Here is a 22,566-nt window from a genome sequence, read left to right on the forward strand (position 1 = left end):
ATGACTCTTTCTTACTGTAATATAATTATTAAGTTACTATATTGTCATATAATTCTCAAGTATCAAGTAATTTATTATTTCCAAAACAATTGATTTTCGTATCGTTATAACATCTTGAAAGCACTTAGTACTAATACTTATCAACCTGTATAGGTTACTAGGCAGCAATCGTTTATACATAAGCAAAAACAAAATAATAATACAATAAATTGGAATAATTGGGAAGCTTCAACTTCGAGAGTCCGTCCTCAAATTCTTTAGAAAAGTTGCACAATACGTAATTAATAGGAATAAAACATAGTTAAACATTAAATATTGTAAGACTTATTATATATTTAATCTTATTAAGATAGATTTATTGAAATTAAAATGAAAATGTAAAAATCTGTGAAACAAATTGATGTACATGAGACAAATATATAAATTAAATAAAGCTGTGATACTGCAATAGAAAATACAACTGAAGTGTTTGAGGATGGATGAAAGGAATGAAATGATTGAGAAAGAAAGATGGAATTATGGAATGATAGAAGGAACAAAAAGAGATATTGTTAACTATGGAAGATGAGGACGAAAATAAAATATTCATGTGAAAAATTATTACGAAATAAAAAACCCTGTTCCCAACAAAATAGGGGTAGAAGGAGAGGTCCAAATAGCGGAGGTCTCATTAAAAAAAAGCTTCAACTTCATGCGAGGCCGCTAGATGGCACTAATAGGCGTGCCTCGCACTATAGTTTGATATTTACTGTCATATCACCGCTCAGTTGTATCAAGAATGAATGAATAAAGGTTTAAGGACGCAATGCTCTTAATTAACAATAAAATTAATAACTTCTCAGAGCCAACAAAACAAATTTATATAAATTAATGTAAGAAAATTAATAAAATATTATTTATGTATATATATTATATAGTAATTGAACATATTTCGTCCTCCTTGATTCTTATCTGTTAATTTATTTAAATACGACCGAACGATACCCCCAGTACAGTGCTCGGCGACAAATATTGCACATCGACCTTTGGAAAGAGACAATCGGCTAATTTCGGCTTCGTATAGCGTTATCTGTGTCGCACGAAATACAATTAGTCCGGTATCTAATAAGAGCTGTTACAACAAGTATCATTTGCTTCGATTAATAAATATTTTTATTATTTGTATAAAATTCACCAATTTTTCTATCAGTGGTGGCTTTAAGTTGGGGTAAATTAAAATAAATAAACACGTTCACATTATGTTCACGTATTTAATTATTCAGGAAAATTACAACTGTACATAATAAACATCATTATACTTACTGCTAAAATGAGACATTGTAAAAAAAATAAAAATAGGTATAATGGTGTTAAATGTAGTCGTGTAAATTTAACTTAAGAAAGCGATATCACTTTCTGATCCCTCTAATATAAAAGTTCCTAGAGGTTCCTAAATTAGACAAAGCCTGTGTTTATAGGAAACGAGTTCATAAATCGCTCTGCCTTTAAATAAGATTAATTTCAATAATCAATCAGCAGTAATTGGTACCTTTAAAAGAAATCAATAACGAAGCCTGTGTCTTCCGAGTCACATCTTTTCTCATTTCTCATAATTTTTTCTTTAAATAATTCAAGTAATTCAAGTCTTATTTTTCGTGAACGTACCAAGTCGGAAGAACGACATTTGGACGCCATGTTTTTAATTAAATAAAGCTTTTTAATTTTCGCCGCGTAGACTTTTCAGGTTGATATTTGAAATTAAATTTCCTATAACTTGAAGGTTTACTGACTAATATCATGTTTAAACCTTAACTTGGTAGATTTTTTTTAATATTACATTAATATTCATACCACTTGACTTTTAAGACCCAACAGAAAAAACTGAATAAGCGTTCGAAAATTAAGAAATTACTTAAACATTCACATACAAATGATTACTTTGCTTTCAAAATTGATGCCACTATTTATTTTTAATTCTGATGTATCTCTACAGATACATTATCAAGAAAAGGGTTAAGAGGCGATTTGTCAGGTCGGTCATTTTATCAATGTATCAGCTCTTAGACGTCCACTGCAAGGCATAGGGTACTCCCTAAGATATCTATGGGATACACCATAATCAACACACTTGGTTGGCAGGTTGCTGATCGCAGCGTATTATGGTACGCAAAGGACTCTGCTGCCTATCTTCTGGATTATATATGAGAAGGTCAATCCTATATAATTAATGCACAAAATTTGAATTATATAAAACTATCCCCAGAATTGAACCCGCGAACTACTATCGCAAGTTTCAGTCTTCTACCACTGGTTTGTTACTCGTGCTTAGAAACTTAAAAATAATACATAATTCAATACAATTTTTTTAAATGTACATAAGGAGTAGTATCCCAGCGGTAGAATATTGAGACTTGAGATTGTAGGTCGCTGGTTCAATTCCTGAAATATAATGTACACTGAAGATGAATTACATAGCATCGCTGCTGATCGCAAACAAATTTCCATAAAATGGATATATCTATGTAAGAAAAGGACTAATATTTAGCCACTTTCGCATATGCAGTGGTAGTCGTGCAACAAATTGCACCGCCCGCCAGCCCGCTGATAAATGCGTATGTGGCAAATAATGCGAATCACACAACTGCCACCGTCAAATCACTCAACACGTGTTTCACCCCTCCACGGGGCATCAGGAGTTATGTTACACTGATTAGTGCCAAACAGAGTCAGACTCTCGACATATCTATGTACAGTGTCAATAAAGAGTATTAATATCTCGTATAAAAAAAATACTTATTTTGTAACAGAAAATTAGAATCCAATCATTTTTTTGCGCCATGTTTCCTGAAAAATTTTAAGTTACTGCGTAACATTTTATCTATAAAAACCTTTTACTGTATAAATACATTAAAAGATTATGAAATTAATTTAGGATCTACTACAGGGCGTTGAGGAACCTAGAATCTTTCTAGAAGGTTAATTTTTAATGGTTTCTGTTTTTGGGGCCTCTAGTACTTACACTGTCCAGAGTACACAAGGACTATTTTTAAGAAATATATTTTTTTAATCATATTGTTTGCGATCACATCATTTTTTCATTCTCAATGTCATTCATTCATTCGCCTTTCATTCTTCATAATTTATTTTGTTCTTTTCATATTTTTTTAATCCTCTCATTCGTCACATCACTTTCGTCGTCTTCCCATCAGACTACCACAGGTTTACATTTTGTTCTGTTTTGCTTTATTTTTATATCTTTGTTTGCCATACTATTTTCTTTAAATTTATCACTGATTTAGGTATTCTTCTTGACTAGTCTTATACACTTTGTTTAGCTGCCTCCGACAAAGTTAGGTCACGGGAGTTGGAGAAAAACTTGGTGTAACCTAACAGTTCTTTAAGTGCGTAAGCACTAGTTTGTTTTTTTTGCGGATGTGTGTGTGTGTTTGCATTCGTGTGCTTACGCCTGTGCGTGCGCATGTGTAGTTAAATCTAAACTCCGATGTATTTTAAATAAACATATTTACGAACTACTGAGAAATATCCAAATTTTGTACAAAAAGAAAAGAAATATTTTAAATTTTTAATCTTAAAATTTTATTAAAAGACATAATTACTTATTGCATTCATTTTAAACTAGCTGTGTCTGCGACTTCGTCCGCATGGAATTTGACAAGAAAATATACAGTTTATTTAGTTTTTTTTTCCTTGAATATATCTAAAATAAAAATAGCTGTCACAAACAGACGTACGAACAAAAACAAAAAAAAATATTTTTTGTATATGTACCATGTTTAAATTCATATGAGTATTAAAAACGGTTATTTTGATATTACACATAGACCGATTTTATTTAAAAGGTTGTCAAATATCTCCCTTCCGCCTTTTTGTCTTTTGAATTTCGCGGCTATGTACAAAGTGCTACAGAGCTCGCTTCTGGCAATACTATACATAATTTGAAAGGTCTTGACATAACCTACAAAACGACGCTATGCATGATTAGTTTGGATATTGCGTTCAACAGTTATAGACGTGTAAACATGGAGTTCACTAACGCCGAAATTCGCGCTATTTTAAATTTTTCCTTCGTTAAAGGCAAATCCGCTAGAGAAACGTTCCGTGAGATTAATGGTGTTTTGGGGGATGGTACTCAATCACTTCGAACCGCGGAGGAATGGTTTCGACGATTCAGAGCCGGCGAAAACGACACAATGGATAAGCCAGCCGGCGGAAGACCTGTGTCGACAAATACCGATCAAATCATGGACTACATCGAGTTAGACCGGCATGTGGCATCTCGTGACATTGCCCAGGAGATGGGAGTTAGTCACCAAACCATTTTAAACCATCTGCAGAAGGCTGGATACAAAAAAAAGCTTGATGTTTGGGTGCCGCATGATTTGACGCAAAAAACCTTCTGGACCGAATCAACGCCTGCGATATGCTGCTGAAACGGAACGAACTCGACCCATTCTTGAAGCGGATGGTGACTGGCGACGAAAAATGGAATGGGAATGGGTGAATCGTCCCAAACAGTGGCCAAGCCGGGATTGACGGCCAGGAAGGTTTTGCTGTGTGTTTGGTGGGATTGGAAGGGAATCATCCACTATGAGCTGCTCCCATATGGCCAGACGCTTAATTCTACCATCTACTGCGAACAACTGGACCGCTTGAAGCAGGCGATCGACCAGAAGCGTCCAGAATTGGCCAATAGGAAGGGTGTAGTGTTCCACCAGGACAACGCCAGACCACACACTTCGTTGATGACTCGTCAGAAGCTACGGGAGCTCGGATGGGAGGTTTTATCACATCCACCATATAGCCCGGACATAGCGCCAAGTGATTACCACCTGTTCCTGTCCATGGCGAACGCCCTTGGTGGTGTAAAGTTGAACTCAAAAGAGGTTTGTGAAAAGTGGCTGGCCGAGTTCTTCGCAAATAAGGAGGGGGGCTTCTACGAGGGAGGTATTATGAAGTTGCCGTCTAGATGGAAACAGATTATCGAACAAAACGGCGCATATTTGAACTAAATCCGATCACTGTAACACTTTTTATAAAGCATTGAATAAAGAGCAAAAAAGCGGAAGGGAGATATTTGACAACCTGTTATTTGTATAGATACGTATTCCATTTCGGCATGTGAGAATTTATAATTTTTTAACTATGGTTTAGACTATCAAAGAACTAGACTATCTCTGACTGGTAGTATTCGCATAGGAATAATATTCAATTTGAAACATCAAAGTTTTTTTTTTAAATTATGCCAACCATATAATAATAGAGTTGCTACAACAACAAAAAGTAAAATAATTTTAAAGTCTAATATATTTGAGCTTATGCGTATATTAATAATGTGGCGACCCTGAGCTACCGGCAGGGCCGCACGCAACATTCAATTTTAATGACACGCAATCCAACTCACAGGTTATTCCCCGCACCGTTATAATGAAGAAGATGCTGTCACACGACTCCCGACCGGTTTCCGCGATTCGCGATATATATATACAACTTTGGTTCGCCTGTCTGTCTATCTTTTTATACTTGAAATTTAGTTACATAAAGAAATTATTGTATAGCTTTACTTTTAGTATAAATAAGGAAAAACAGACCAATCTTCCTTAGATTTTGTTTAGCGGTATTTGAGGAGAGCATTAAAAGAAAACATAATGTATCAGTATTGTATCCAGTAGGAGTAAGCAAAACGAATAAAAAGATAGACAGTAAAATATAAACCTTGTAAGAAGTAAAAATAAATAATGTGATACGAAAAACTGTAGTAGATAAATAAACCAATAAAACTGATATTAGTTCACACCACCTGTGATATTTCAGCGAACGGAAGGAAGACAGATGATGTAAAGACGGAAAATGAATATGAGAAAAAATGATCATGTAATGAAGTCAATCATGAATCAAGTGTGTCTGAAGAAAAGTAGAGATACGAGGGTCAAACTGAAAGTTCTTAGAAAATCAAAAACTAAGCATTCTAGCAAGTTATTAGTTTTATTATAACTTTTCAAAATAGCGTCCATTTACATCAATACATCGCTGCATTCGATGGAACCATTGAGAAAAGCACCTTGCCCACTCGGCCTTAGGGGTCTCTTCGACGGCGTTTTGAAACGCAGCCACTGCTTCTTCGGCGTCCATAAAATGTTTTCCTCGAAGTTTTTCTTTTATTTTCGGGAATAAATAAAAATCGCAGGGTGCGAGGTCGGGGCTATACGGCGGGTGACCCAGTAATTCCACGTCTGAGGTCGCCAAATAGTCGATCGTTTGCCTGGCGGTGTGCGACGAGGCATTGTCGTGATGAAGGAGGATCCTGCTGCGAGGTCGTTTCTCTCGAACTTTTTCCAAGACAAGTGGCAAACAGTTGTTAGTGTACCACTCTGCATTAACCGTTTTCTGATCCTCTAAGACAACAGTCGCGTAATGACCTGTCTTTCCGAAGAACGAGGCCACCATCTTTTTTCCAACACTTCGACCTCTCTTCACTTTAGTTGGCAACTCTTCGGAAGGAAACACCCACTGAGCAGACTGTCTTTTGGTTTCCGGATCATAACAGTAAATCCAGCTTTCGTCACCCGTTAGTATGTCGAACACAGCATTTGAGTCACCTCCGTTAAATTTTTGGATCATTTCTCGGCACCAATCAACACGGCGGAGTTTTTGAGCCTCGGTCAAATTATGCGGTATCCAGCGGGCACAAAGCTTCCTGACCGCTAAATGTTCATGGAGGATTTTGTGCACTTGACTCATACCTATGCCTAGACTTGTCCGAATCTGCTGATAGGTCACTCTTTTGTCAGTCTCTATCATACGCCGCACAACACTGATATTGTCTTCAGTCGTCGCTGTAGAAGGCCGTCCCTCACGCAAATCATCGGTGAGATTAGTTCGACCACGTTTGAATTCATTAAACCAGTTGTAAACTGTGGCACGAGATGGGGCTTCATCGCGAAAAGCCAATCGAAGTCTATCATAACTTTCTTGTTGACTTATATGACATCGAAAGTCATAAAAAATCATTGCACGAAAATTTCTCGGCTTAAATTCATTCTGACGTGCACAGACAATTTTCAATTTGCCGCCAAATCGTAAAACAAATGACAAATGAATGAAATGTATACTCAATATTATTGGTAAAGATTTCTATTTTCAAAATTTAAACTTATTTTTTTAATATAATGCTTTTAAGTTGCCAGTTCTAAAAACTTTCAGTTTGGCCCTCGTATCTTGTGAAGATTAAAAAAATAGTGCAGAAATAAAAATAAGGAAGTGAATAATGTTATTAAAGATTGCAGAATACCCTGTCTCTCCCATGACACTGATGAAATATATATATATATATATATATATATATATATATATATACGTCAAAGCACAGTGAAGTTTGGCGCCATTTGTAAAAATTAAGGCACTTTCATATTATGACATTACTTTTGCGCCGCCATATATATATATTTAATATTTTCCACTGCTATTTCAACTTGCCAATCAGCTGGACGATACTTATTACTTTTGTTGCTAGTCGCCCCATTCCAACAGTCTTCATGTTTCGTCGAAAGGCAAAAAAATTGTATGGTCAAAGGTATTCTATATATGCGTATACCATCGAATCTTCTCTAATAGTCGTCCGAAAGCATCACCCTGTACTCGACCTATCGTTAATCCGGCTCGACCCGCGTAACACAAAAGCCAAACCGCTTTCCATCTTCCGATCTACTGTTTATTCTTAAAACAACATCACAACTACACGAAATATCGTGAACTGTTTTATGAAATTAATTGTTAAATTTGAACCAGGTAGACTATAGTTCCATTTTTAAACTGCAAGACATATTCAAGAACTTTTGGGTCCCAACGGCGGGTGATATGTCCCCGCTCACTGCCATTTCAGACGAGCAATTCTTCGAGCAACATCGGACATCTTGGTGACCTTGAGCCAGGAGCCTTTAGGAGGTCCGTCGTAAGTGACCACCTTTATATCATCACCGACAACACACGTTGGTCAAAGACATTCATCTGTAACTATTTTGAATAACATTACTCTAGAAATATTTCAAATTATTCCAATTTAAGGCCTATCTCGAGTCAAAATACATATATATTAAAAATTATATCATTTCCCGTGTACACCCCGGAGAGATAACTAGTGTTTGTATGAACAAATTATGAATAAATACCCGCCGTCGCATCTGTGAACAGTCGATAGCCTTCTGACGTGATTAAGGTCAGTTATCAATATTACGTGCACGGCATTTTGTAATTTATAGACGTAAACACTTTTCACCCGCACTGCCTTCTTTGTGAAAATTGATACGATCGTGTAACCAGTAACAATCAGAGGAATGAATGAAAGGCGATACAGAGCTAAAGAGAAAGATAGTGGAATTGTGGAAAGGAAGAAATGAACGAAAGATAATATGAAGTATGAAAGAAGAGAAAGAAAGTAAAAAAAAATGTATGTGAAAAAATAAAATAAATGTAAACAAAAAGTCCCTGTCCCACCCCAGATAGGGGGTACGAGAGGCTCCCAATAACGGGAGCCATAAAAAAAACCAGTAACAATCACAAGTCCTTTTTGGTTAAATTGTTTTGGGACCTCCGTTTTTGGGCGCCACACGTTGTTCCTACTTTGTATGGAGCGGAGGCATTACAATTTCGAATTGATTTTTTTAGTTTTGTGTATATTAATCTTTCTTTTTTCTTTCTTCACTTTCTTTTTCACTTTCTCTTACACCCTTCGCATTTTCTTTCATTCATATATTCCTATCTTCCTTTTTTCTATCATCTACATCACTAGTAATATTTGGTTTTTATTACAGCATCTATTTGTTTTGTTTTATAGATATTGCTTATTTTTTTTTTGGTTTAATTGGTAGTTTTTCTTAATATTCTAGATATCCTTAATTCACTTTGGACTCAATAAAACCCTCTAAATGTTTGTCTTCTACATGGTGTGAAGGACTCCAGTAACTTTTTGAAAAAGTTTTCTCGTGTATCAACTTTACACGCCCTCGCATATGCACACGCACTCGCAAACGCACACAATCACAAACACACACACTGTATAAGATTGGGTTTGACTTTAGTGAACTGTATTTAATTAAAAGGTCTTGGTCCAGAGAATGAATTAATTTATTAAGAATTAATTTTACAAGGAAGCGAAAACACATGTGCTCGGTAACGGTAGGGAGTAGAGAGAGAGAGAGAGAGCACAGATAAAAACATATTTTACACATTCGCCAAACCATAGATAAGATCTTAACTAAAACATTTTTGGTTGGTACTATTGCCAACACACACGCACAGGCACGTACAGACGCACTCGCACATACAGACACAATCGCAAAAGCACACGCACACACACAAATGTCACAAGTCTTTCCCACTAATTACCTTAAAATTTTGCAAGTCGCTTCCAAAACCGACATGAAATCTTTAAGGGAAACCTGTGTCTAGAAATATATCTCCTAAGTTTAAAATTATCATGACACATCTACCACTCTTCTATCTATATTGTTACTCTGTACAAAATATTACACGGGTAGAATTTCGGACAAAACCACAGGTATATCTAAAGCTATACAGCAGCGGCTTGCATTAATTGAAGCGATGTCAAAGTGCAATTAACTGCTCGTGTTATGGCGATGTAATTTGCAATCTAAGCCAGTAATCTACAACATAGGATCTAATAATTATAATTGCGAAATTTATAATCAATCAACGCTTAATTGAAGGTACCGTGGTAGGCTTCCTATTCAGGTTCTGCTCTTAAGGCATAAAGAAACGTATAGAGAAAGTTTTATATATCATTAATACGTAAACAGTTTAAAAATACCATTCATTAGCATTTTCTTTGTTGAAGTAAATGCTAAATAAGAAAAGGACTAATATATAGCTATATCCGCTATATAGCAGTAGTCGTGCAATAAAGTGCACCGCCCGCCAGCCCGCTGATAAATGCGCGTTCAGCAAACAATTCGAATTACACAACTACCACCGTTAAATCACTCAACACGTGTTTCACCCCTCCACGGAGCATTCTCAGGAGTAATGTTACACCGGTTAGTGCCAAACACCAAGTGACACTAGTGTTTGGCACTAATCGGTGGCAGTAATTGGTGTTGGAGCACTTTATTGCACTACTACTGATACATAGCGGAAGTAGCTATATATAAGTCATTTTCTTACTTAGGTTGGACTTCCGCAAAGTAACGCCTGAATCCATTAGAGAAGTAAGTGCTGTTAGCCCTAAGGCTTTTACAGCTTTATCTAAACTGAGTTCACGGAGCGGAAGGGTCAGTGAACTTAGAAACTTACAGACTAGAAAAATAAAGTTGGTACGAAGCCTACTAGTTGCAAAGGATGTGTTATGTGTCCTTGTGGCTTGGGAAGGTAGCGTGGACTACAAGCGAGCCGAGGAAGAATCCGGATCCAACCTCGGCTCGCCCACGCTGTTCGTGGTAAGTGAGCAGGCGGCCGCACACTAAAAACGGATTTGTAAAAAAATACCAGCAATGGGTTATATACTATGTTTATTTTTAAACACGTTTCAGATCACAGTACATTGCTTCGCTTCACTAATTAACAGCGAATTTACAATCTGAACCCGCCAAGTATTGCCTCATTGAACGCATACCCACGCGATCCAACCCGTGTCTAAAAATAAATCTCTCTTACAGATTATACGTCTGTAGAAAACCGCGGAGGGACGTCCGTGAAGTCCCGAAAGGCATTAAACGTGTGGTTACAATACCGTTATGGTAGAATTGCGTTGGTTAGAATTTAAATTGAACCTCTGAGATGGGATGGTAACCATACTAGCTGAAATAAATTAAATTCATGAATTATAATGTCAATAACTAAATTACTTTTTTTCCTTGTTTTATGGTGAGACATGATTTTTCGTGTTTTGTTTTTTTTTGACGACACCCATTTTTGAGGAATTCTCGTCTACTACTACATATATAATAGGGACTAGGTTTACTGAGGCTTTTCTCTGTGTTTGGCACTAATCGGTGTAACATAACTCCTGTAGATGCCCCGTGGAGGGGTGAAACACGCGTTGAGTAATTTGGCGGTGGCGGTTGTGTGATTCGCATTGTTTGCCGCATACGCATTTATCAGCGGTCTGGCGGGCGGTGCACTTTGTTGCACGACTACCACTGCATGTGCGGAAGTGACTAAATATAGGTCCTTTTCTTACTGAAATTATTTTTTTTCTCTTTTATTTTATTTTCTCCATCCATGCTTCACAATTTCTTCTTCTATTCTCCATCTTTCTTCCTTCACAAATTTAAATACTTTTTACATTTTTGACATATCTTTCAAACATCTCCATTCACCCTCAACATCATTACTGAGGTATCACAGGTTTATATTTTTGACAATCAGAATACGATTTATCTGTTAGGTTTTAATCTCTCCAAATCGTAAAAACAATCTTCTTTTTAAACATTTACTAAGAAAAAAACGGCCCGTGATTGGTCAAGACAGTATGTGCCACGATATCGCCGCACACGGAGTCGAGACATGTGTCAACCGCCATCTTTTTTTTGTAGTTATAATGGAATGGGCGTTTGTCTTCCATCTCACCTGATGGAAGTGTAGATGAAGACGAAGGTGTTACACGCCCATCCAAAAGAAACCTGTTAACTCTACTCTTAAAGGCTCCAGAGTTTAACTCATCAGGAAAAATAGACCCGAGCAGGTCGTTCCAAATCTTAGCGGCTCTCACCAGAACGAGCTGTCAAACAATTTAGTTCAACTTTAGGGTATGTCAACAACGTATGGATGAAACTTTTGCCTGCGCCTAGTAGTCCGATAAAAGAATGGAGATAGTTTTCAAAACCGTCATATCGATATATCCGCTAATTAATCTAAGTTATAAATTATTAAAGAACCCGCGTCAGTGCTTGTGGCACATCGAGTATGGATTTGCCGCTCTATGTGATTTTATGGGGACATATCAGAAGCAGGATATTCTGTATTTATCCAAAAAGACTAGCTGAATCCAAAAAAAGGCAGATTTTAAATTAGCTTATAACTGAAGAATAACTTAAACGGAAGAATTTTTAAAAATCATTACTTAATTTAAAGTGTTCTTAAATTAGTGAGATGTAAAATAGGCAACAATTGAAAATTTATTTATTAACGACAAAGGAAAAAATATCGGCTGGTAAAAAATTTGGATATTTATTAAGAAAGAAATAATGGGCATAAAGGAAATAAAACGTAGGAGGAGATAAGAAAGAAAGGAAAGACAAAGGGAAGAAAAGACGAAAAGATGGAACGATGAAAAGAAAGTTGTACAGCTGCAAGAAGACAGAGCACAAAAAGTAAAACAGAGATAGAACACCAGCATAAGAAAAGACAACAGAATTCTGCCGATTAGTATTATTGCAAAGCAACAAATACAGGCATTTATTTGCACGCCTCCAGCTATAGAAAGCTAAAACCGCCAAGATTATGATGAATGGAATATAAAAAGTCAAATAAATCCGTTTGAAAGTACAGTGGTGGTATTTGAAAGTATAAGAAAGTTGGAAGCTACAGATGTATGGTCGTCTGAAATGTTTCATTGTCTAATATCTGAAGTGACAATGGAAGAATAGACTATATGTATGAACTTTCACGATCTTGTACCAGTTTATCGGGTCGTTCAACTGTTTTTGTTTCTTTTACAATTATTCTAGATTATTATTGTGTTTACAATGTTAATTAACTGTAGTTAATAATAGTATTAATTTATTAAACGGTTTTATTTAGTTCGACTCGTACGGAATTTATTTGTTTATTTATTTGGGTCAAAATTAGAAATTGAAATTTAAGCACCTTCCCGTTGTCAGATTGATCTGAAATTTGGTACACACATTTAATTTAGATGACAATACAATATAATAAAATCAATAACATTATAAATCTAAGATGGCCGCCGATACAAAATGACGGATTACATATTTTTCCTTAACCCCCTCAATATGGGTATCAAATGAAAGGGCTACACTAGTAAAACACGATGATTATGTCAAAATTTAAAATTCAAGATGGACGCCGTTCCAATATGGCGGACTAGGTACATATTTTTCCACAACCACCACAATATGGGTATCAAAAAATCGTTTAACTTAAAAGTTTTTTAAATGTATTTATTTTAAAAAATGAACAAATTAATAAAACACGTAACTGTGTGATCAATTCATTTATGGATTTATCTTTCAAGTAGCAACGATTACTTTTAAAAAAATAGTTATCTATTTCATGTACTGTTAAAGTTTATTAATGATGTGATTATATTTGCTTATTATAGTCAAAGATATAGATAGATTCGGAATACACTTTGGGTATATATAAATTAGAAGAAGCTAATATAAAACCAAACCGTCGGAGATAAAGTACACTACTTAGAAAAAGATTGAGATCATGAGTACAGGAAACCATGAGTGATTCTGGGTAACCTATTAAGCATTGGCTTCTGTTTACGCAGTGATATGTATTATATTTATAATTTTTCTAAGTATCAACACATTTACTTTATCGCATTCATGTTTCGCACTCGAAGTTTATTAAATAACTATGTAGCTGTCAGTTTATCCTTACCATATATTCCTATCCTTTTCCTACTCACATGTAAAAACGCCCAGTGAACAAGCTGTGCTGTGAAGTAGCAAGATTGACGCTTAAATTAAAAACTGACCAAACTTTCTTCCGCCTACCATTATTGTTTCGACTTTGTTACTAACCGCATCCGCGCCGCGTGTGATTTTACTGTGCAACAGACAATCACAGACTCTGTGTTTGGCACTAATCGGTGTAACATAACTCCTGAAGATGCCCCGTGGAGGGGTGAAACACGTGTTGAGTAATTTGGCGGTGTTAGTTGTGTGATTCGCATTGTTTGCCGCATACGCAATTATCAGCGGGCTGGCGGGCGGTGCATTTCATTGCACGACTACCACTGCATGTGCGTAAGTGGCTAAATATTGGTCCTTTTCTTGCTTAGGTTGGACTTCCGCGAGGCGATGTTACAAGGAGGATCAAGATCGGCGCCGGTCTTAAGATTGAGGACCAGAATTAATACTCATATATAATTCCTCGGTCCTTAGATTCCTATCTTACTATTCTCTTTTTTCTGTTGCAAACAGACACTACATATTATTTCATACTGCGTAATTTGCACAACCGCTCCGCAAATACAGACCACAGATACCGTTAAAAATATTATTAACCAAGCGACCAGCTGTTCATGACCGTAGAAACCGTGGAAGGCTCCGAATACAGTTTAGAAGATGCAATGGCAGCTGATGAATATAGACCGTCGAAGATTCCGAGTCCATGAGTAATAAGAAAGTTGTAGATGTTTCTCGGAACTTCTAGAAATTAAAAGAAGATACTTACATACGCAGCAAACGCCGAGACCGTGAGCGCAGTCTCCTGCTGATTTGCCGTCGCGTTGGCGACAATCGTAAGGGTTCAGGCAGATGCCAGCACGCGCGAGAGTGTGACCCTCCGGCTGGCACTCTCTCTCACCTCCCACCGGAAAGAAGTTCAGCACCTTGCCCAATGAGAGTATTCCACCTGTAACAATAATTAGCTGTTACAATTATTGTATCGTGTTTCGTAATGCCTTTTTTTCACTGTTAACAAAACTTGCTTGTACATGATACGGTAAAGCTGCTTGTTGATAGAACTGCCAAGTGTCGCTTAGTTGGAATTGTTCAATGGTCACCAAGAATCCAAAATAAGATTATACTATGCATATAGAAAACTAAAGAAAAACAGAAAAGGACGCGGCTCGTCGAGGGGCAAGCACTTAGTTTTTAGTGTCCATTTATGTCAACATGCACCCACAGTGATATACATACATTATTTACGTGTCTACAAACCTCGAATAAACTGTCAATTTTCAGAGTCAAAAATGATTTTTCTTACTGTGTAATTACGTTATTTAATATTTTTGAAACAATTTATTTCAGATAAGTTGTACTACACATTAATTGAAAATGAGATGTACAATAAAATCTTAAAATCTATAACCAATCATCCTGTATATAGATAAATGTAACATCAATAATATAGCCATAATTATGTAATTTTTTGTATATATAAATATCTTGAAAAGGTGTCAGAAATATTTGCAGAAATTCGAGTGCGTTCAGTACAGATGTACTGAATGTACTTGAAAACCAACGCTGTTCTGCAATACCTACAGTATTGAAGATAAACCTTTTAAAGGAACTCACGACTTTGCCGTAAATGGGTAACAATGTAGGTACAGTGAGACTGTCTCCTTCAGGCACACAGGTTAGTTTCGAACAGAGTGTTTAAAATAAATTTGTAGATTAATATAGAGGATGTTTGGTTATAGGTGTAAAATATTAAAAGAGTATATATTTGTAGTTCATTTGCTGTCAATTACTGTATGATATACCCTATCCAAAAGTCAGAGTTTTCAGTGGATTAATTTTTGGTAAATAACTTAATGATAGTATAGTAAAAGAGGATTTTCAAAATTCGAAATACTAATTATTGTTTACTATTTGTCCTTCTATACTTTGTACTGCTAGAAGATATGATAGTAACATATTTGGTAATTGGAAATAGAAGTAAAACCTTTAAATCTTTTTGATGAGAAATGTGTACGATAAGAAGTTTAAAAGTTTTAAACCAGCCACTCTGTATATCATAATAATTCTTCTGCCAGGTAAGTATACCACTTACTTTATCGTTTCTGACTTATCAATGTAAATTTGAAAAAACTTTAACTTTAAAATAGTATTAAAATTTTGTACTCTCTGAAATCGTTTACTCTATGGTGCTAAGCAGAAAAATATGGCGGAAAATAGAGAACACGCTTCCTCCAGAGGAGGTGCCACTCTGCCGCGAAGCGAGAATTCTGAAGCGACGTTCGACGTTACATTCCGTGAAGATAACCGACGTTATGCCCGTTATGGGTAGGAAGTGGGGCACTTTGCTAAATTGTCGATAGAAGCGCACGGACGTGTTTCGATACCGACTGGCTTCTTATATAATTATGACGTTGGAAACAACCTTATTTTGTTGCTAAAATATCATTTATGTATGATATATATTTATATATGATTACATATATAGGCACTGGTCCAGATGTTCACGGGGCACGGAGGATTCTCAAAGCACCTTCATCGGTTTAACCCGGTGATTCCCAAAGTGGTCTATATCGACCCCTAGGGGTCTATGACAACCTACAAGGGGTCTACGTCAACAAAAAAAATTTGGGGGTCCATGAAATGAAAATGGGTGTCCACGATAGTGGATCTCAACACATACACTAATAGTACCTATTTACTTACATCATACTATCTTATAATATCAAAACATTTACATTATTTATAAAAGTACCTATGAAGTAAAAATTTAGGACTGAACATCATTAGGAGATTTAAGATTAACCCATACAAAATTGACGCCAAATGTCTATAATTTATTATTAAAGCATCAGGTTCATCCTTCTCACTGAAAATATTGACTTATTGCTTATGTTATTTTATGTTTTTTTTTAATCTTACGTATATTTTACATAACAGATACAAAATTTTATTTTGAGTAGTTTTAATTTAAATTCAATTAATAAATGTATAAATTATCATGTGTTTTTACTTTAAGTTTTTAACACTAAACTTCACTACAGTTAGAAATTTACAGGAAATCAATATCAGGTAAGTAGGGGGTCTACCCAACACGGAAAAACATGGCAAGGGGTCTACGACACAAAAAAGTTTGGGGAACTCTGGTTTAACCCTTTCGGTAACAGCGCCGGAGTTAGCTGGCATCCACCGGACGCCCCATGTGCACCAGTGCCGGAGTTAAGTGGCATAATGGATGTCGTTCCTTATATTGCATTGTCATTGAATTGATTTTTCTTAGGGTGCAATTAATTTTCTTATTGAACGCGTCTTCAGTCGAAAACATGTCTTTGGAAATGCGTATTTTGAAACTAATATAAAGAAAGTTAAAAAAATATAACAAGAAATCGTTATTGGATTTTTAAGGATAGCTACACCGTTATTAAAATGTCACAGAAAAAATCACGGAAAATTCCATTATCTACCGAGTTGACTGATTCTGAAAATTAGAATCATAATAATAAGTAACACAAATGAGAAAATTCGAACATGAGCCCTATTACCCTGTATAAAATAAACACTGCAATATGTTACATTATTTTTCTATTGGAATATGACCTATAAATTTCGATTGCTCTAAGTCTGCAGGGATGGAAAACTATATAAAACTTGAATATATAGTTATAAAGATTTTTAAAAAGGCTTTTCTTACTATATTATTAATTTTTAAATCATTGCTTTTTAAATAGTGTGTACCATTAATAGACGGCAAATGAGCAATATATTCACTAACTTACACCTATAAATAATCATTCTGTATATATAAAGTTAGTAAGACTACTAAAGAGTGTGAAACATGCATATTTCCTCAGTTGGTTAAGTGACGAATACTTAGATATCAAGTGAAAGATAAGTAAACGAATCTCAGAAAACCGAAACTTAATGGGACCGCACATCAAGCTAAGTTCACTCGATCACTCACACGCGCGGACATGTTTGCTTTTTTTTAACTTGTTAACGGTCAACTTAACAAGTTGTAATATACGGAAAGTGAATATAGGGTTGTCACTACTTAGATAAAAATGTTTGATTTTTAAATACAAGTAAATACGATTTACAATCGATATGTTTTATCAATAATGGCTTACTGTATAGAAACGTGATCACACCATCTGAGCTGCATTGGACTATTTAATAAACACTCCACGGGCTTTTGAGAGGACTATATACTCTTATACTATATATATATATATATATATATATATATATATATATATATATATATATATATACTAAATACTCTATCTTTTTATGGTAGTGTACAATTAGACAAGATATAAACCCATCAGCTTAGCAGTGGTAGACCTGCGGTAGAGGACTGGGACTCGCAAAGTCCTGGATTCAATTCCTGAGATACAATCTTACATAATCCACACATCGTGCATTAATTATTAAGGATTGCCACACCTCACAAACAAATTAACATAAGATGGGCAGCAACGTCTTTTACGTATAATAATACCACACTGCAATCGCCTACCCGTCTACCAAACTTGGCGATTATGATATTCCTGCCCCCCCCCCCTCCACCAAGTTAAGGACAGGCAAAGAAATAAACAAGTACATAAAAATGACAGTGATAAAGAATATAGAAAGAGGACATATTCAAAAATAATAATTGTAAATAAATGCTCTAAAAAAATCAAATGAGATTTGTAAAAGAAAATGTAAGTAAGGACATGAGATAAGATGTATAAAAAAATGTAGTATTGCATGAAATATGACGGAGGATGGAAGACTATACATAGAAGGTATCTTAATTAAACCAATAAGAAAAACACAAAATGTGAGGGAAGTAAGAAGATAGAATGCTAAATATGTTGACGGACGAAAGAAAATATATAAATAAAACTATACAGAAAAACTTGGTGACATCAAAAATTGTATTCCAGAAAATGACAGTGGAACGGGCGGTATCTAAAAATGGGGCCCATGTAGAAAGTTATATGCTCCATAGATATATTTAAATAGGCCTTGCAGTGAGCGTCTGTGAGCTGAAAACATGAAACCTGGTAGCCATTAGTCACCATTGCCCAATGACATCAAATACGATGTCGAAAGCATCATAAAATTTCGAAGAGGTTTTTTTCTGTAACCTCAAAAAAATAAAATAATAATATTTATCTATTTAAATTTATACCACAGTGACAGCCCTGACGGTACTAGAGAAGTTTTTACTATTAAAAAGACAACACAAAAACCTTTGCACTGTTGTAGTCTTTTTCTGTCAGCAACAGCTTTTTCCGAACAGATTAGGGTTCCGTTCGTCCTGTTTCGAAATGTTATTTTTAAATAAAAGCATGAGTTTATCCGTTGAAATAAATTTCTATGTAATATTCCTGCTTGAATATTTTTTATATCCTTTTCCTTGTCATATTTAAAATAGGAACTTTGTTTTCCTTATTAACTTATTAATTAAGGGTTTATTGTTTATTTTTATGAATTATTTTTTGATGAATTTTCTCTGACATATGCTTCATATTTTATTTACGAACCTACCTTTCATTACTTCCTATTCTTCACCACAGTTTTTACACATGGCGGCTATTGGCATCGCCTGTCAGGGATGAAATTCTGCCACTCTCCATCCTCCTTCTCATACTCATCTCCATTTCACACTCTGCTCTTTGTCTACTAAATATGGGACAGCAAATTATTACATGCAGAACAGTCTGGTCCACTAGTGGGTCAAAGGTACACGACACTCGTTGAGCTTAAACCTGTGTAGATACTCTGAGAATCCCCCATGCACCTTGAGCTTTTGGATCAGAACTGTGTCGTCAAATATTCATCACCGAAGCCGTCTCACTCTCTTGTTTCATTCTTCGAGCTTCTCTCGACTGTTATGTCGCTTGACGTATTTTGATTACGTTTTGCTTTAAGAGCCGCGATCTTAATCAACTGATCCTGAATTATTTTTTATACATGTCCCTTTCTCTCGCGATTTTTTATATTTTCTTTCACTCTTAGCGCTAAGGGATGGAGAGTGTCAGATCTTGCTTTTATAGTATGTACTTTATTATAGTGCGTACAATTAAATATTGTAACTACTATAATAAAATAACTACAGTACTATAATAAAACAACTACAGTAACTAGGTTTGTTGACTCATTAACAAGGTTTTTCGCTAGTATTTAATCTGTCTTAGATTCTAATCTTAGTGAAATTAGTAAAAATAATTTGATGAATAAACTATTTATCACGTACGGAACCCTTATGAAAAAACAGCGTTCGTATTGTTGCTCTTTTTCTTTTTAGTTCGAAATCTGCAAAAAGTGCTTAGACGTTGTACTGTTAACTTACTTTCACCGAGCTATCCTCTCCAATCTGATCTATGGAGGATTGTCCGAGTTCATTAAAATGCATTACAAGGCGTAATTCATTAGAAAGTTGTTATTGAAGTATTTTTATTGTTTAAATATCATTGAATTTTAAATTGTAATTTGTTACTGAGTTGCAACCACGGGCCGGTAGGCTAGACATGGAAGAAAAAGTCCTAATTGTTTAAGATTAAAATGATATAGAAATTGTTAGATTATGCGATATAGAAACGAAATAAGAATATGACCAAATAAATAAACCTGGAATGTAAATTAATATAATAGTTCAAATTACAATGTTAAAAAGTAGTATTTTGGAGGAAAGAAAAGTACGAATGGCGATGTAAGAAAGGGAAATAAATGTGATAAGAAATCATAGAACGTGATAAATAACAGAAAAGTGAGCGACTAAATAAAATACCCAACGATAGGAGGAGTACAAGAGGTAACCAAAAAAGTGGACCTAAAAAAACTCTTAGTGCAGGTTGAATATTTGCAAGAGCAGATTGTGAGATAGAGTTAGATAAGAAGGGTGAAGAGTGGCACCATCTCCCTGATGCGAAACAAATAGTGTCGCCACATCATTTTGAGGTATTGCCGAACAATTATAATGGAGGTAGTAAATAAACATGCAACATAGGTCAGGTAAAAATAAGAGTAATAATAGAAATAATATAACTCTGTGTTTAGCACTAATCGGTGTAACATTACTCCTGAAGATGCTCCGTGGAGGGGTGAAACACGTGTTGAGTGGCACGGTGGCAGTTGTGTAATTCGCATTGTTTGCCGTATACGCATTTATAAGCGGGCTGGCGGGCGGTGCACTTTATTGCATGACTACTACTGCATTGGCGGAAGTAGCTATATATTGGTCCTTTTCTTACTTAGGATGGACTTCCGCAAAATAACGCTTGAATCCATTAGAAAAAGCAACTGTTGAGTTTTTGTTCGATTCTTCTAAACAGATCTGCGTTCCGATCCCATGGTATCTAAATGTTAAAATTTTTACCAAGTTTTTATTTATAATCAACAATAGGTTAACCGTTAAATCACTCAACACGTGTTTGAACCCTTCACGGGGCATCTTCAGGCGTTATGTTACACCGATTAGTGCCAAACACAGAGTCGAGACTCGGTGGCAGTTGTGTAATTCGCATTGTTTGCCGCATACGCATTTATCAGCGGGCTGGCGGGCGGTGCACTTTGTTGCACGACTACCACTGCATGGGCGGAAGTGTCTATATTTTGGTTCTTTTCTTACTTAGAAATAATATAACAAAAGTGTTCTGAAATAAAAATTAAAATTCAAACTGTACTGTGATATAGCAAAAGGATGTGGCGCAGAAAGAGAGGTGAGATGTGAATGGAGTGTAAATGAATTGAAAGAAAATCTGAAGAACGAAAGAGAAAAGATGAGAAAGTAGAAACCTAAAAAAATATTTAAAATAAAGAAGTCCATTTCCTCAATATGATAAGGGATATGAGAGGACCAAAAGGCTTATTGCGGTTTAAAAAGATTTCAACTGTGTATATGTATTATGGATCCGTGCGTCTTGTTGAAAAAAAAATGTGGTAATTAATGTAACTCCTATGCTTAACTTAGTGGTGACATATTTACGTTATTAGAAGAATGACTTAAGTTACAATCATGTATAAACTTATTAAGCCGAGCTCTACTATGTATGCTTCAACTTTAAATAAAACTACGAAGGCTATATACGCGCTTCGAATTTTAAAAGAACTTCAAACAGTTTTTTGTTTCAATACTATACAATATAGCAATTTTAGTAGTTCAATCTCTACCTGTATTAGAATTTAAAATAGTTTTTACAAGTTTTAGTTCGAAATACATTTTTAATTAAACATGAACAAATATTAAAGCCAAAAAAATTAATAACCAATCATATATGTGTACAAATATATATAAAAATTTGAAGAGTGTAAGTCTATGCTCATTTGTCAGCAAAAACATTTAAAGGTTTTACGCCTAATTCTAATCACACTAGATTAAGTTACATTTATTTACCAATAAATATAAAAATGATAGGAATCCTCGACGATGATGTCGCTTGATTATTTTTATTTCATTTAGGCTATATCTGATAAAGTGTATATGTATAAATTTGTGTAATAAAATTATTAAAAGATGTGTTGTTGTGAAGTTTCTTCCTGCTTCTTTTCAACAACTATAACACTTGTCGATCAATAAAAATTCTGTTAAAAGTTTCAATGTTGAATAAATATATTTTATCTTTTATTTTTTTCTTTTCTAATGCCACTGGCTAATAACTTCTGGCAGTACATTGTACAGGGACAGATATTAAACAATAATTAATTTTAATATTGAGTATTAATTTTGAAAAATTTCTTACTGTTATTAATACTTTGTTTATTATTTCTAAAATGATTAATTTTTAGATAAGGTATATTTGTAACTCTCCTTTATTACCTTACCTTCAAAGCTTTTACACTTAAATACAATCATCCTGTATATAGATACATAATATGACCATTGTTATGCGGAATATATATAATTTTTTAAATTTTCATTCCGTCGTAAAATGCCTGTATATTCCGACATCGGTTTGCGGCCAGC

General features: G+C 35.1%; 1 protein-coding gene across 1 annotated transcript in view; it reads right to left on the reverse strand.

Annotated features, from left to right (window-relative positions):
• LOC137919032 (uncharacterized) overlaps positions 1-22,566 on the reverse strand; it is a 54,383-nt gene that overhangs the window by 12,342 nt on the left and 19,475 nt on the right. Inside the window, exon 3 of the mRNA XM_068761994.1 lies at positions 14,383-14,562. Within this exon, the coding sequence (XP_068618095.1) occupies positions 14,383-14,562 (180 nt within the window). The remainder of the gene's footprint in view (positions 1-14,382; positions 14,563-22,566) is intronic.

Source organism: Battus philenor, unplaced genomic scaffold (assembly GCF_028537555.1).
Source record: "Battus philenor isolate CCGP_79_NKW_IND1 unplaced genomic scaffold, ilBatPhil1.0.hap1 SCAF_15, whole genome shotgun sequence".
Taxonomy (NCBI): Eukaryota; Metazoa; Arthropoda; class Insecta; order Lepidoptera; family Papilionidae; genus Battus; species Battus philenor.